The sequence below is a fragment of the Gasterosteus aculeatus genome, chromosome 21, assembly GCF_964276395.1.
Source record: "Gasterosteus aculeatus chromosome 21, fGasAcu3.hap1.1, whole genome shotgun sequence".
Lineage (NCBI taxonomy): Eukaryota > Metazoa > Chordata > Actinopteri > Perciformes > Gasterosteidae > Gasterosteus > Gasterosteus aculeatus.
The window spans coordinates 19,189,411-19,205,331 of NC_135708.1; the positions used below are offsets into that span (position 1 = coordinate 19,189,411).

At 47.9% G+C, this 15,921-nt stretch overlaps 3 protein-coding genes across 9 annotated transcripts in view; 1 reads left to right on the top strand and 2 right to left on the bottom strand.

Annotated features, from left to right (window-relative positions):
• The window catches only part of dpp6a (dipeptidyl-peptidase 6a), a 125,425-nt gene extending 116,961 nt beyond the window's left edge, over positions 1–8,464 (top strand). For all 6 annotated transcript variants that reach the window (XM_040167123.2, XM_078096196.1, XM_040167124.2 and 3 more), the window contains 16 exons: positions 372–495; positions 574–612; positions 743–850; positions 980–1,071; positions 1,223–1,270; positions 1,353–1,471; positions 1,677–1,748; positions 2,765–2,872; positions 3,166–3,235; positions 3,512–3,706; positions 4,119–4,173; positions 4,482–4,581; positions 5,198–5,256; positions 5,340–5,412; positions 5,516–5,589; positions 6,817–8,464. In XM_040167123.2, the coding sequence (XP_040023057.1) occupies positions 372–495; positions 574–612; positions 743–850; positions 980–1,071; positions 1,223–1,270; positions 1,353–1,471; positions 1,677–1,748; positions 2,765–2,872; positions 3,166–3,235; positions 3,512–3,706; positions 4,119–4,173; positions 4,482–4,581; positions 5,198–5,256; positions 5,340–5,412; positions 5,516–5,589; positions 6,817–6,966 (1,486 nt within the window). In that variant the 3' untranslated portion in view covers positions 6,967–8,464. The remainder of the gene's footprint in view (positions 1–371; positions 496–573; positions 613–742; positions 851–979; positions 1,072–1,222; positions 1,271–1,352; positions 1,472–1,676; positions 1,749–2,764; positions 2,873–3,165; positions 3,236–3,511; positions 3,707–4,118; positions 4,174–4,481; positions 4,582–5,197; positions 5,257–5,339; positions 5,413–5,515; positions 5,590–6,816) is intronic.
• LOC120811609 (gamma-glutamyl hydrolase) lies at positions 8,199–11,272 on the bottom strand. Of its 2 annotated transcripts, none has more exons than XM_078096197.1 (13): positions 11,088–11,272; positions 10,887–10,988; positions 10,644–10,765; positions 10,414–10,502; positions 10,080–10,337; positions 9,884–9,992; positions 9,747–9,797; positions 9,572–9,656; positions 9,361–9,499; positions 9,168–9,274; positions 8,998–9,088; positions 8,787–8,921; positions 8,199–8,714 (listed from the first exon to the last, which is right to left on the bottom strand). In XM_078096197.1, exons 1-13 carry the CDS (start codon positions 11,100–11,102, stop codon positions 8,596–8,598), a joined length of 1,422 nt encoding a protein of 473 aa, XP_077952323.1. In that variant the 5' UTR covers positions 11,103–11,272; the 3' UTR covers positions 8,199–8,595. The 2 variants fall into 2 exon arrangements, with proteins under 2 accessions (XP_077952323.1, XP_077952324.1); XM_078096198.1 differs by having other exon boundaries at positions 9,361–9,490; positions 11,088–11,254.
• A 264-nt stretch (positions 11,273–11,536) lies between these two features.
• LOC144390100 (gamma-glutamyl hydrolase-like) lies at positions 11,537–15,883 on the bottom strand. Its single transcript, XM_078096199.1, has 9 exons — positions 15,711–15,883; positions 13,508–13,616; positions 13,380–13,430; positions 13,172–13,256; positions 12,944–13,082; positions 12,719–12,825; positions 12,539–12,629; positions 12,316–12,450; positions 11,537–12,238 (listed from the first exon to the last, which is right to left on the bottom strand). Exons 1-9 carry the CDS (start codon positions 15,784–15,786, stop codon positions 12,120–12,122), a joined length of 912 nt encoding a protein of 303 aa, XP_077952325.1. The 5' UTR covers positions 15,787–15,883; the 3' UTR covers positions 11,537–12,119.
• Between the last annotated feature and the right edge of the window lie 38 nt (positions 15,884–15,921).

A 15,921-nucleotide genomic window follows, 5' to 3' on the forward strand; every position in this document is an offset into this window, starting at 1 on the left:
AGCATCGCAAACCTCCAACCCACCACGACACGCTCTGCAAACGTGGCACCGCATGCATTGTTTTGTGGATCTGATTTACATTCATATCTCCTCTCGTGTGGGTAATCTCTCTTAATGTATTCCTTTTCTGATGCCACCTACTTTAATTTCCTTTGTGTCCTGTAAGAATATTATTTCTCCGGAGAGGCTCTTTTGCTAAAGTTTAATCCCTCCATCAGATTTTTAATCCCTCCGTCGCCGTGGCTCATTCTAAGCCGCTCTAATATCTCAATTTCAATCAAAAGGATATCATTTATGTTTCATCCGCTTTAGAAATGACATCATAATGCGCAAGTGAAGTAAGACGGAAAACTTTTGTCTGTGTTTGTCAGTGAGTATTATGTAACCATGGTGAGATGGGCCACCACCACCAAACTGGCCATCAACTGGCTGAACAGAGCCCAGAACATCTCTATACTCACGCTGTGCGAGGCCACAACGGGGGTCTGCACAAAGGTGTGTATGCTGTGTGCGTGTGCGTGTGTGTGTGTGTGTGCGCTTTACGTTACTTGATTTTGAAACCTGTTTCTCCAGAAACACGAGGATGAGAGTGAAGGATGGCTCCACAGACAGGTACTACTTGTAGTGTCTACCTGTGTAAAGTATGACCTGTATCATTTTGCATCCAACCCCTTTGGTGGAGGTTATATTTCTATGTGTTGTGGATTTAAACGCCTTAAAATAATCTTCTCCGCGTCTGCAGAATGAGAGGCCTCTGTTTTCCAAAGATGGGTTGAAGCTCTTCTTCACCCGCGCCATTCCACAAGGAGGCAGGGGCAAGTTCTTCCACATCTCCATGTCCGTCTCCCAGGTAACGTGCTCATGTGCACAGCGTGGTGTTTGTTAAGCGTCCGTCAATCAACGGGTCCCCCAAAAAAAATCAGCCCCACCGTTGCCTTGATTTCATCGCGTAAAGAGGTTCCTCCGTTTCTCTCCAAAGCCCAACACCAGCACTGACACCCTGCAGTCCATCACGTCGGGAGACTGGGATGTCACCCAAGTCCTGGCCTACAACGAGGACAGCCAGTTGATGTGAGCACCCCATAACTACGTAGTCCCGAATGCTTCATGCGGGCGCAGCGTTTGTTCAGCCGATAGCGCCGACGTTGCACCTGGAGACGGCCGCTGGTCCGCTGTGGTGAACATTGTGAACTCGTGTTTTCCTCTTTCTCTACCAACGTAGATACTTCCTGAGCACGGAGGACGGTCCGAAGCGAAGACACCTGTACAGGTAACGGCTGCTCTTTTGACTCAGCGGCGGCTCTTCCCCGCATCAGCAAAAAGTGCGATGACCTCTTCTCCGTCCCCCTCAGCGCGGACACCTTTGGCTCCTTCAACCGCCGCTGTCTGTCCTGCGCCTTGGCCGACAGCTGCGACTACGTCAGCGGCTCCTTCAGCCACAACATGAGCTTTTTCCTGCTCAGCTGCCAAGGTAGTCAACTCATTCAACCCCTCTCTCCGCCCGACCGACACCCTTCGAAGCGTCTGTTTCTGCCGGCGACCGAAACGGAGGCTTTCTACGGCCGTCCCCAGACACACAGATTATTATCACCGCAACATTCCACCTGTGATGTTTCTCACATTCTCTCCCCATGTCTTTGGAATGACGGTGAAACTTGTGTGATTTCCTGCCCCAGGACGGGACGTCCCATTCGTGGCCGTTTACAGAACGCAGAGAGACGGAGAGAGTGAGACGCAAGACAGGGAGAGTAAGTATTTGCACTGAGTGAATGTGGATTATGTCAAAGACACCCGAGTGACCTCGTACACAGTAGCATTGACAGCTACTTTGTCGAAAGCGTTTTCTGCGGTGACCCGTCGTAATCACATCACTCCCGGCCTCATTGCATTAGGACCCGTCAGCGTACTGTAATGTGGTTACTACAGGGTGCGTGTGTGTGTGGGTGTGTGTGTCAGCCTGTGTTTTACCAATATGAAGTCGCTGCCCTGATTATGTTAAAAGAGCTCCTGATGTCATTACACTCGATTATGTCACGTTGTCACCCATTGCCCGCTGCATCTGTTTGCCAGATGTTTACATACCAAGTGGCTTCTCTTCACTGCCGCAACTACATTCCTGCTAACGGACAGATTGATGCTCGAGGGCCCCGTAGTTACCAAGAGTTGCCATCTTTGTTGTTTTCTCTGAAGGTTTAATTCAAATTCCGTCATCCTGTCAGTTCGTCAGTACAGTCGGCCTCGTGTAGATTTTGCACACTCCGAACACAAGGTTGGCTGCATCGCCTTTGACTCCAGCAGCCATGGCGAGCGAGGAGGGTTAGGGGGTTAGTGGGGCCCAAACCAGCTGTAGCTGCTGGATAAGCACAGCTGGATCCCTACTCAGGGCGACCTCTTGACGCGTGAGGTTTGCTATGAGCGAATCCAGGGCTCACTTTCAGCTGCAGCCCTGCAGCCTTTTTCTCTTCTCCGCTTTGTATTGTTTGAGGACGAGAGGCTCTGAAGGAGCTTGTTTCTTGTATGAATTTCAATGCAAGGCGTCATGCAGAATCCTACACTATCAAAAATGAATAATTCACTTTTTTTCTATAAACAGTCATGCTAATAATGAAAGGAAAAGGGATCTTGTACCGTGAATTGTTTCTTAGTTTTCAGAACTACAACTTGAAATTGAAGCTGTCCAAACAAAGCTAGTGTGAATCGAGTTCTCTGCAAACTCATTGCGTGTGTGTGTGTGTGTGTGTGTGTGTGTGTGCGCTGTCTGCAGGCATTACATTGGTACATAAACTGGAGAGCAATGAGAACCTGAGGCTCACCCTGGACTCCATGCAGATGCCGACTGTGGAGTACAAGGAGATCAACGTAGAGGACTACAGTGGGTGTCATGTCTCGTCTGTGTGCATCCCCGTGCATGAATTATCTAATAGTTAACAAACTTTATATGAAGCAAGAACCTCAGTAGGTTTACTGTCATGTTTTATTTACTATAGAAACACATCCATTTGGCAGAGGATGAGATACAAAGTGCATACTTTCGGCCATCACACATCATCATAAATTGGTGATGGATGTATTCAGAGCTAAGAATATACTTTAGTTTCTGCTTGGTTCTCCTGTTTCTGTTTTACTGCACTGAGTCGGGGGTAAGTCGCTGTATCTGCGTTGCAGCCTTGTCGATGCAGATCCTAAAACCCGCCGGCTTTGTGGACACAGCTTACTACCCGTTGCTTCTGCTCGTGTGAGTATCCGCTTGTTTACACACTGGTTGACACAACATTTGGTGCACGCTCCCGCACGGCGAAGAAATGCGTTTCCATTAGCAGCTCTGACTGTTCAGGCCTTAAAAAGCCATTTCCAGAAAAACGCTGTGCACCCACAGGCTCCCAAACAGACACCAGCTCATAAACGGCGTGCCGCGTAGTAAATGCGATTGTCTCATCGAGCCGTCTCGGCTGCACGCCACTCTTTGCCTGTGCTTCTGTGTGTGTGTGTGTGTGCGCGTGTGTTCGTGCAGCGACGGGAGCCCCGGCGGTCAGACGGTGGCGGAGCGGTTCCACGTGGACTGGGCCACGGTGCTGGTCAGCAGCTTCGGCGCCATCGTGGTGCGCTGCGACGGACGGGGCAGCGGCTTCCAGGGGACCAACCTGCTGCACCGGATCCAGAAGAGGCTGGGGCAGGACGAGGAACAGGACCAGAGGAAAGCCCTCGAGTATGTCCTGTTTTGCAATAAACCGATTAAATATTGTTTAGGGAACGCGGTTCCAGACACCACCGACATGCACCGACATTAGATTATTCCCTACGGCTACGTTGGTTACACGAAGCCACATATATTCCCATAATGGAGAATATTAATCAGAATAAACGGGTTTTAAATGGAAATGAGGTCGGTTTCAAACCGTTAGTCTCACCCCACAACCTTAAACTTAGTGTTTGCCTTGCAAACATTTCTTCACATTACTTGTTATTGTCAGAATATATAATATATGTATCTTTTTGCATGTTTATGTTTAAGCTGTAGTTGTTATAATCGTAGCATACAATTATAACCAAAAGTTTCTTGTAAACATAGTTCGATAGAAATGTTCTTCCCGACTATAATTCATTTGTATCTCCTGCAGGTTTATTATGAAGGAAAGCTACATTGATAAGACCCGGGTTGGAGCTTTTGGGAAGGTAAAAATATTCTCTGTGACTGAGATGTTCTTAAATGTTACATCGGCTTACAACGTATGTATAATAATTGTGCTATTATCTGCATTTACACAGTAGAAATAACCCCGCGGTCTATTTGAAAGCTCAGTTCCTCACTCTGTGGAAACGAGTTGTGACAATTAGTATTTTTATTCACGTTTCCAACTGTCTTGCCTTAATGTGTGATGTGCATTTTGTTCAATCATGTTTACGGTTATGCTCATTTTAGCAACTTGATCCGCTGTTTGAATACACATATTCAGACATCCTATTGGTGGTTTGTGCCTCAGGTGTATGGCGGCTACGTGACCAGCCTGCTGGTCAGTGGCAATGAATCCCCCGTGAAGTGCGGCGCCGTCCTCTCCCCCGTCACCGACTTTGAGTTATACGGTAACCCGTCTGCGTCTGTCTTGAGTTTGTCTCCGCGTGTGTGGCCCACGCCGCGCGTTGCATCTCTGCGTAATGATTCCTCCTCAGCGAGTGCTTTCAGAAAGTAGTGAAAAGCAAAAGAGACGTGCACTTATCTCCATGACTGTTGACACCGTCTCGGCGCCATGCTGCAGATGCACCTCGACCCCAATCATAACAGCGGCAGACAAAGTTAACCACACCATCCTCACCTCAGCAGCCGAACAAATGGAGTGTGTGAATGGAGAGACGGAGCTCTTGAGCTCTATTCGGGGAAACCGCAAATTAGGGAGGAGCTGTGCGTCACAGTGGGAGCGATCTCACATCGATTTGATTCCTCTCGCTCAGCTCGAGGGAGCGAGCGACGCGCCACGACGCCGTCTACGTTCAGAAATGCAAATGAAGACCTTGCCGCGAACTAGAGAATATGTAGATGGCTGAATCTATTTGAATATGGAGGAAAACATGGAAACGTGTACTATTTGTCCTTCGAAATGACCGAGGAACAGGACAGAAATCACTCGTCTTTTCATTGAAATAAGGAGTTGATTGGAGTTTGATGTCGATGCAGCAAGTTGATGCCGTCTTTCCCTTGCAGCGTCGGCGTTTTCAGAAAGATACCTCGGGCTGCCTAAACCTGATCCGAGGGCGTACACGGTAAGACTTGTGTCTCGCATTCCAGCTGTGATCATTGTCGTAGCATTTTCATCTGATCTCATTCGTTTCCCATTTCTCCTCAGACGGCAAATTTAGCGCACAGAGCATCTCAGTTCATGGATAAGAAGTTCCTCATTGTTCACCCAACAGCTGACGGTACGGCGAGAATGTTCAACACTCTAATGGAGCCGTTTGTAAACCTCACACCGAGCAGTGAGATCTCTGACATTTCGCCGCCTTTCTCATTATGTTTTCCCAGAAAAGGTCCATTTCCAACATACAGCAAAGTTCATCGCCCAGCTTATCAATGAGAAGGCCAACTACACCTTACAGGTACGTGGGTTTGCTTTTCACTAATTGAAGCTTCTGCCCGGTCGGCGCGTGGTCCGACCTCTGGGAGCTTTGTGGTCCCAGTGGGGAAGAGGATTAGCCCCCACAATGCCTTCATTCCGCATAATGAGATTATGAGACCTGCGATGCATTAACACCAGGACTAATGCAATTAGGACACAAATTGCTGCGGCCGAATGTTCAGCGGAGCTTAATGGCCGAGCGATGGGTGACGCACGCTTTGCTTCGTGAGGCTTTAGGTCGACCCGTGTAAAGGTTATAACGCAGATAGAATATCTTATCGGAGATAACGCTCCAGAAATAGTGCTAATTTAGTATTCAACCTTGGAAAGCTAAATTAATTTGCGTTTCAACATTTTTCAGAAGGATCATTTGTAATTTGATTTGTTTGAATTGGAATTGAATTGAATTAATAGTAAATTATAACTTGCAGTGGTTAGAATTGTATGTCAGAAAAGTCGTAAAAGCTGCAGATTGTATAATAGTATATTGAAAAAAATCATTAAGTAATTTGTAGTTTTATTTAGTTTGTCAAAATAAAAAATGTCAAAATAATCATGTAAGTCCCGAACATAATGTCAAAAAATAATTCAAATTTAAGAATTCAAAATAACTGATAGCATAACATTTGGATAGAATGTCAAAAGAAGAAATCTTTAAATGGATTGTCAAAAAGATTCAGATAAAAGTCAAAGGGTAGTATGTTAAGAGTCACAGTATATGTAGAAATGTAGAATTAAAAAGATAACGTATGTGGAAATGAATTATAAAACATTACAAATGTCATACTATGACATGTTTGTCCAAAAGAGTCATAGTATACAGTAAGTTAAAATTTGCTATGTAGGAATAAATCCGATACAACCCACAATCAATATGTGTATGACAATGAAATAATTTGTACGGTTTCTTGAAAAAAGTAATGGCATAATGTGACATAGTCCCTGCATAGTATGTTGAAAAGGCCTCAATAAAGTAATGGTATGTCATTAATACCATAAAACAATGAATTTAATAGTAAAGCATGTTGTTTTAAAAAGTCATAGTATGTGTAACACATAATAGAAATAGATCGTCAATAGATTCTCCCCGATTCTCAACCTGATCCAAACATACAAAATATAACGTCTAGCGTCGCATGTCTGTTATCCAGGGATGTGAACACGTCCAAACGCTGTGTCTCTGTCCCCCCCGTCCTTTCTGTCTCAGATCTACCCCGACGAAGGTCACTTCATCCGCAGCGCGGCCACGAGGCAGCACCTCAGCCAGTCCCTGGTGAACTTCTTCGAGGAGTGCTTCAGGCTACCGGAGCAGGTGTTCGAGGAGGCCCTGGAGGAGGAGAGCGAGGACGAGGGTTAGCTGGGCCTCCTGAGGCTCGTGTGCCCTGCATCCCTCCCACCCATGCGTCCTCCCTCCTGTCCTCCATCCCGCTCACAACAACACTGACGCGCGGCGGTACGGGGAAAAAAAAAACGTGCAACTCTCGTCTGTTTTTTGCTCAACTTGCATCTGGACCCCCCCCCCCCCATCCCCCGTCCCCCGCCCCCCGTCCGCATGCCGTCTCCGAGACTGCCTTTCCAGCAGACGACGGAATCTAGACCCAAGTCCATCTTCACACCTGCTGCCCAGAGTTCAGAGGCCGGTGACCCGACGAGGTGTCCGGGGAGCATTCTGACCCTCCGCAGCCGGGTTGGAGCTGCTCCGCCAAAGCAGCTTCCACGCAAACTGTCGACGCCGTCGTGAGGACGCCCCGACTCACGGGCTTTGTACATCAGCGGAGATCAGACTCCTGGTGGTCCGATACAGGAAATGTTGCTATTTTTAAAGTTGTGAAGACCCTTCATGTTGGACTGTGGTTGTGTCTCTTGTTCTTACTGTGTGTGTAAATAGCACACAAACATACACTCGGCAATTATGGATATATTTTCTTTTGGCATCCGTGGTTCCCCCGACGTTCATCTCGTAGCCTCGACTTGTGCGTCTCAGTGACGCTGGCGGAAGACGAAATGAGGCGGTTTTTATCAAGTGTTTGTCAAAGATGGAAAGCATTCAGTTGTTTTAGTCACTGTGCCTTACTTTGACAAAGAAATCCTGCAGCCGCAAACAAACTACCAGAACGGGAACATTCACTGGTTTTATGCATACAAGTTGTGCTTTTAGGAATGGTTGTGACCTGGACTATTTCTAGGAGCGTTTTCCCGTTAATAGTTTTTATCTAACTCTAAGCAAGAAAGCGAATAAGCACATTTCCCAAAACGGCAGCAATTATTATAAACACATGGCTCGAAAAAGAACTTTAAAAAAAAAAAGACACAGCTTTCAACTTGATTTGGGCAGCTGGAGGGAGATAAAGTTACAAATATGCCCACTAAGCAAACTGCATGCTTCGTGTTTAAGGACGGTACACTAGGTGGAGGAAACGGAAAAGAAAGTGTGCGTTTAATAAAAGCGCCGTGTCACTAAACACATGATGCAAGGACGAAGGCAGACGGCATTACGATAAGTGTTACACATTTGTATATAAGGGGGGAAACATTTTTCAAGGAAGCAATGCAAACGTGGCAGATGAGATGAACTCTCGAGGCACATGTGTCGTCGCTCCTTTTACTGATTTGAATGAGCATTTGTGTTTCAGTGCATGTTCACACGTCACCTGCAGCACTGACAGCTCAGCTCGGTCATTTTGACATCTTGAATGTTCCTTACTGGATTGCATAAATGACATATACATATTGTGATTGAGATCCATGTCTCGTCAGCTTGATGTGTAAATGTTATTCAAATATCATTTAATTCTAAATAAGAGAAAAATAATATGTGTCGAGTGTTATTTGTGCATAAAGCATTTTGGAAGTTACGTCTGACGAGTCGTTTGTTCACCAGTCGGAGCACAATGTTGTAACCTCGTTTCCCATGAAGTCCAGTAGCAGGCGGATCACGTGAGTCAGAACGCCTGTTGTGATATTTATGTAAATCCAGCATCTACAATCAGAAATAATAGATTTGCTCGAAGACGCTTCGGGGCGCCGCGTAGACGGGACTGTAGTTGAAGATCAGCGCTTTTCCCTCCTCCTCCTCAGAGTCAAACTTGTGAAAGTTCTTCCTGGCTGTGAGGAGAGAAAAAAGAAACGTTCACAAATCCCAAAGGCTCCTCTTTCGCTCATCGTCCGCGTTCGTACCTTCGTTGACGAAGAACTGAGCCGCGTAGAAGGAGATCCTGACCGCCGAGGGAGAGTGAGGAACGTACGGCCGCCTCCACTCGAACGCGTTCTTCTCTGGGTGCCACTGAGTCCCGTAAATCGGGTAGTCGAACGCTGCCGAGAGGAAGGCGCCGATAAATGAATGAACCTTTATCTCCAGTGTTGCTCTGCTGGTGCCGATAAAGTCTACCTTCAACCGTTGACACAAACTCCGTCGTTCCGTCCGTATTCGTGGAGAGAACTTTGTAAAAGCTGTTCAGCTGCTCGTTTGTTTTATGCGTCTGGAAGAGAAAACTAACATTAAAACGTTTTTCTCCTTTCACCTGAGAAAGAATGAGTGCCATTGTTACGGCGACGCACCGACAGCGACACACTCCACTTGTGCACGTTGGCCGTCAGCGGCTCGGAGGCCAGGTCCTCCATGAGCTCGTCCGGGAAGCCTTCAAACATCCGGCTGCTTTTGGCTCCTGGAAATGGGTCACAGCAAAAAGGATTCCTCACCGGTAATCGGATTGATTTTTTTTTTTTTTTCCTTCAAGTAAAGCCGACGTACCGTCCATGAAGTTGAGAGGGAGCGGCACGCCGCTGGTGTTGGTGAGCGACAGTAAGTCCTCTCCGCTGGTCAGCACGGTCAGCTGCTCGTACCCGAGGCAGGTTCCCCACACCGGGAAGTAGTCGCCTCGCTTGTTCGCCTGAAACGTCACGTGAAGTCTGCGAAAATAATCCTGTGGGAAACCTGGCGGGTCGCGTTTTTACACACTCACCTCCAGAGCGAGTTCGTAAAATATTTTTGCGGCCCGTTGGTAGCCGGAGGACAGGATGTTGGCGCTGCCCCCCGGGTAAAGGATCCTGATGGAGACAACAGAGGTTCAGAGGCTGAGGGGGGGGGGGGGGGGGGGAATCATGACACATGCAAAGGGTAAAAATCTACACATTTACCCGTTAATGGAGGCGAACAGCGCCTCGTACTCCTGCGGCGTCTGGTTGATCCTGTAGAGGTGCAAAGAAGGAGGGGGGGGGGGGGGTCAAAAAGCTCCCATGTGCTGCAGGACTGAAAACGCGTGACGACAACTCACATGACGGGCACCACCCTCGCCCCCGCTGACTCCAGCGTCTTGACGTAGGAGGCAGCGATGTAGGCCGTCCGATTGGTTTTGGGGGAAGAAACCTCCTGAGCCAGCACCCCTTTTGAGAGGAAAATAAATATATGAAAAGCAGAAAAGTGTAGCGAGTCCGCATGAGAAGGCCTGGTTTCACGTTGCGGTCGCTTGCCAATGATGGGTCGCTCGTTCGTCTTGGCTGCAGTCCGATCGCATCCGGTCTGATTGCTGACGGTGAGGCGGTTGGCGTTCACACCGGCGGAGGCCAGCCGATCACGCAACGGGCCCATGGCATCCTCAGCCAGCACCCGAGTGCGAGACAGGATCCAGGCGTAGTCCACGTGGAAGAGGAAGTAGTTGGTACAGGAGTACACCAGGGAGTACGAGTGGTAGTCTGTGGAGAGCACCCAGTAGGGGGCATCTGGAACGCCTGCACACAGATGTGGTGGGAAGTAGATGTAGTACAAGTACGTATTGTAGCGTCATTTTAAAAATGGTGGATTTACCTTTAAAGAAGCCGACGCCCAATATAGCCGGTTGTGACGCGTTTTTGACTTTGGCAACACCCTCGATTGTACTTCTCTTCCCATTGGACCTGTGCAGAGTGGACGGACTAATGTTACTAGAAAAACCTCGGCACACTGACCACAGTGCCGCATGTGCAGGTGAGCAAAGGCAACGTTTAACCAAATAGAAATGATGGTAAACGTTGGTCGTTAACTGGCAGCAACCTTACAGAAGCTCTGCGTTGCGAACTTTGACCGTCCCATCGGCGAGAGGACTGTAGGTCGCTTGGTTACATGTTCCTCTCTCGAACGCGGCTGGGAGCTTCTCTATTTCATACCAGGTCCCCATGTACTAAAAAAAAAAAAGACAAAAAGAACACCGCAATGAGAAACCAAACCTCTGCGTAGGTCAACAAGATACTCTCTGATACGCTTTGTTACCAGTGACATGAGACGAGTTCACCGTCTCTTACCTTCGTGACATCGAAATCCTGCTGGACAGACGGCCGGGGACATTTTCCGCGGTGGAAGGACTGGGCGCGAGCCGCCGCGGTCAGGAGGACCACGAGCAGCACCTTCGACGTAAAGTTAGGAGTCATTATGCGGTTAAATGCAGGTCCAGGGGTTGAAAACAAGAGTACACGTTACACACAACGGAAACACGACAAAAGTACCTGGAATGCCTCCATGTCCAAGGGTCCAAAAACGCAAAGAGGTGTCGATCTGAAACGTCTATCAAAGACAACTCTTCCAGTCGTGCACTCTAATCAGTGGAGGACTGAGAGCAGTTGGGGTTTTTTTGTGGGTTCTCTCTCTTTGCCCTTTGGAAGGACGCCACCATTCAAAATCTGTTGACAATAACTTTAACCACGTGCACAAGTTTGGCCCTTGCCCCTTCGCAGATAACAGCGGTCACCGTATATGGGATGTGAAATGCATCCAACCGGCCACCAGGGGGCGATTAAGGGAATTTTCCACATATCTCAGACATGATTACCATGACTAATAAGAGGCAGAAATTCCAGCCAATAAAAATGGCAGCGAAGGCGTGAAGCAAATTTTATAACGTGAGAAATCCTGCATTTAAAAATGGGAAATAGCAAATAAAGCAAAGGACAAATTCTTGAGGCACATGTTGATCATTTATTTTAATGACTATTTGTGCTACGTGTCAGTTTTTCTAGGATTTTTTTGTTGTCGTCATGTTATTCCAGGATACATCGTCTACTTACAACTCGAGCAGACACAATAACATCATCTTCATTCCTGCTTCTGGTCACATTTTCTTTTCAGCTCTGTTTTGCTCTCAGATAATTCTTGAGAGAAATATCTCGGCTATTAAAGTTGCTAACTGGTTGGAGGAATATTAATTTTGCAGAAATGTCTTAAGAGAACACAATGTGTAAACAGCATTTAAATACTAGACTTTCACCCGGTTACAGCATTCACAGGAAGGTCAACATTGTGTTTTGTGTATGAATGTTGACGTATTGATTTGACTACTTCAATAAATAAAGTGAGCAGCAAAATTGATAGTTGTTAAAAAAAAAGTATGACAAAAGAGATCAGGAGAATGAAGCATTTAAAAAAAATGCCTTCCTGCAAGTTTGGACCTATTCTTTTGTAACGGATGAACCACATTTAGTCGTGTTGCACAGTGACAACTAATTGTTCTAAAAAGGGAAAAGCCACCGAGCAAACGACCGTTAGAATATATAGACCTGCTCAAAGAAGCCGTTGGGTCCGCTGTGGACGGGACTGTAGTTGTATATCAGCGCGCTCCGCTCTTCCTCCTCAGACCTGAACCTGTGGAAGCTCTTCCTGGCTGCGAGGAGACACAAGACGATGTGACGCGATTCAACTGCAGGCGGCGCGACTGGAAAACGCCGCCGGTCCCCTTACCTTCGTTGACGAAGAACTCCGCCATGAAGAACGTGGTCCTGACGGCCGACGGCGAGTGAGGAACGTAAGGCTTCCGCCATTCGTACGCGTTTTTTTCCGGGTGCCACTGCGTGCCGTAGAACGGGTAATCGTACGCTGCCCCGGGGTAAAGGGGAGGACAAGGTGCTCACCCGCTCGTTGTTTGGCTTTGGACTTCAACGGGGGACTCCGAACGGGCGCCTACCTTCGAACGTGGACACGAACTCCGTGGCTCCGTCCCAATTGGTGGAGATAACTTTGTAAAACCTCTTCAGCTCCTCGTTCGTGTCGTGAGTCTGAAAGAAGCAGATGGGAGGTTCGGTTCCACCGCATAGCACCGTAATGCACCGTAATGCACCGCGTGGGTTGGGTTCTCCCGACGTACCGACAGGGCCAAACCAAACTTGTGCGAGTGTTCTGTGAGCGGCTCGGACGCCAGAGCGTCCAGCAGTTCAGCGGGGAAATCTTTCAGCAGCCGGCTGCTTTTGCTTTCTGCAAAAACAAAGAGGAAGCTGATCAGATAAATAGTTTGGGGTCGTGTGGATGGTATGTTTTAGACATTTCTTAACTGAACTCATCGCAAAGTAAGCAGGAGGAAGACAAAGCGTACCGTTGGTGAAGCTCAGGGGCAACGCCACACCAGTCGTGTTGGTGCGAGACAGCGTCGTCTTAAAACTGGTGAAATAAAACAGCTGCTCAAAGCCAAGACAGGTTCCCCACAGGGGGAAGTAGTCGCCCCTGTTGTTGGCCTGAAACAACAACAACAACAACAACAACAAGAGTCTGCAGCGTAATCCAGCACAAACACACAGAGCCACAAATACCTTACAACTCTCACCTCAACGGCGAGCTCATAAAAGATCTGTGAAGCTCTTTGAAACGGAGACGAGATGATGCTGGCCCTTCCTCCCGGGAGAAGGATCCTGTGAACAACAACAACAACAACAACAGCAGAAGGGATGACCGTGACTCTTTCAGGAGGCAAGTCACCACATAGACATATGGTGTCATTATTCACAATGATTCCCGTGTTTGGGCACATTTACCCGTTGATGGAGTTGAACACTCGCTTATACTCCTCCAGCGTCTGATCGAGCCTGTGGACGGTGGTTACAGGCTTTAATCCTAGAGCTGCTGTATGAACATGAACGTATACGGTTTGATCAGGACTCACATGACGGGCACCACCCGCGCGCCTCCAGACTCCAGGAACTTGACGTAGGAGGCAGCGACGTAAGTCGTTTGATTGGGTTTGGGCACACGGATTTCCTGGGCCAGGATTCCTTTTGAAAGAAAAAAAACACAACTGGTTCAGTCCGTCTCCTAAAACACAACCGGTTCAGTCCGTCTCCTGAAACACAACCGGTTCAGTCCGTCTCCTGAAACACAACCATCTCAGTCCGTCTCCTGAAACACAACCAGCTCAGTCCGTCTCCTAAAACACAACCATCTCAGTCCGTCTCCTGAAACACAACCATCTCAGTCCGTCTCCTGAAACACAACCATCTCAGTCCGTCTCCTGAAACACAACCGGTTCAGTCCGTCTCCTGAAACACAACCGGTTCAGTCCGTCTCCTGAAACACAACCATCTCAGTCCGTCTCCTGAAACACAACCATCTCAGTCCGTCTCCTGAAACACAACCGGTTCAGTCCGTCTCCTGAAACACAACCATCTCAGTCCGTCTCCTAAAACACAACCGGTTCAGTCCGTCTCCTGAAACACAACCGGTTCAGTCCGTCTCCTGAAACACAACCATCTCAGTCCGTCTCCTGAAACACAACCATCTCAGTCCGTCTCCTGAAACACAACCATCTCAGTCCGTCTCCTGAAACACAACCATCTCAGTCCGTCTCCTGAAACACAACCATCTCAGTCCGTCTCCTAAAACACAACCATCTCAGTCCGTCTCCTGAAACACAACCGGTTCAGTCCGTCTCCTGAAACACAACCATCTCAGTCCGTCTCCTGAAACACAACCATCTCAGTCCGTCTCCTGAAACACAACCATCTCAGTCCGTCTCCTGAAACACAACCATCTCAGTCCGTCTCCTGAAACACAACCATCTCAGTCCGTCTCCTGAAACACAACCATCTCAGTCCGTCTCCTGAAACACAACCATCTCAGTCCGTCTCCTGAAACACAACCGGTTCAGTCCGTCTCCTGAAACACAACCGGTTCAGTCCGTCTCCTGAAACACAACCGGTTCAGTCCGTCTCCTGAAACACAACCATCTCAGTCCGTCTCCTGAAACACAACCATCTCAGTCCGTCTCCTGAAACACAACCATCTCAGTCCGTCTCCTGAAACACAACCGGTTCAGTCCGTCTCCTGAAACACAACCGGTTCAGTCCGTTTCCTGAAACACAACCATCTCAGTCCGTCTCCTGAAACACAACCGGTTCAGTCCGTCTCCTGAAACACAACCATCTCAGTCCGTCTCCTGAAACACAACCGGTTGGGTCCGTCTCCTAAAACACAACCGGTTGGGTCCGTCTCCTGAAACCCAACCGGTTGGGTCCGTCTCCTGAAACCCAACCGGTTGGGTCCGTCTCCTGAAACCCAACCGGTTGGGTCCGTCTCCTGAAACCCAACCGGTTGGGTCCGTCTCCTGAAACCCAACCGGTTGGGTCCGTCTCCTGAAACCCAACCGGTTGGGTCCGTCTCCTGAAACCCAACCGGTTGGGTCCGTCTCCTGAAACCCAACCGGTTGGTCTCCTGAGCCAACAGTCACGTCCCAAGGCGTAGACAATGCTAATAAGATGACAGACTGAAAAAAAACACACCTCTTCAGACTCTACCTCGACTAAAAACACTAACAAACTGTAGCACTTAAATTGTACTTGTAACGCCACTCATCTATAGCAAGTTGTAAATTGGCTTATTTGAGGAAATTGCACTTTCTTGTTTATTGTTCTTCTGAGTTTGTACCCTTATGGTTGAATGCACTTATTGTAAGTGGCTTTGGATTAAAGCGTCAGCTAAATGACATGTAATGTAATGTAAAATAACATAATGGAATAGAAAAGGATCAGCAGGCCGTTTAGAATCACTACCAGATAGATTGTATTTAACAGAAGCACATTAGATTCAATACAGAAAAGAAAATGTATTTTCTATTGTGAATGCAGAGGAAGTAGATGGTTGATGAACAGTTTAAATATTCTCCTGTCTCTCAATAAATAGTACTCACTGGCACGTAGTAACGTTACTTCCTGCTGTGTATTGCTGTGTGTTTGTGAGCGTGTACATGACAGTACACAACAGCTGGCATCGGCTGGTTTGTTTAAGCGTGACGTGCACCTGAGTTGACTCACCTGTGCATATTATAAACTTTTAGACGTGAAAGTGTCGCAGTGAATCACGCGCACGCTTACCGATGACGGGTCTGTTGTTGCGCGTGGCCGAGGAGTAAAACAGGCACGTGAGAGAAATGCAAAAGAATAAGGACATTGTTGTTTCTTCTGGAAGTAACGTTGGCGCCTGAGCAGCACGCAGGTGTAGCCGGTCTCCTCCCAAGCTGTTACAGGGTCGACGACGTCACTTCCGGGATACTTCAGTCAAAATAAAGGCTTCCTGTATGGCTCA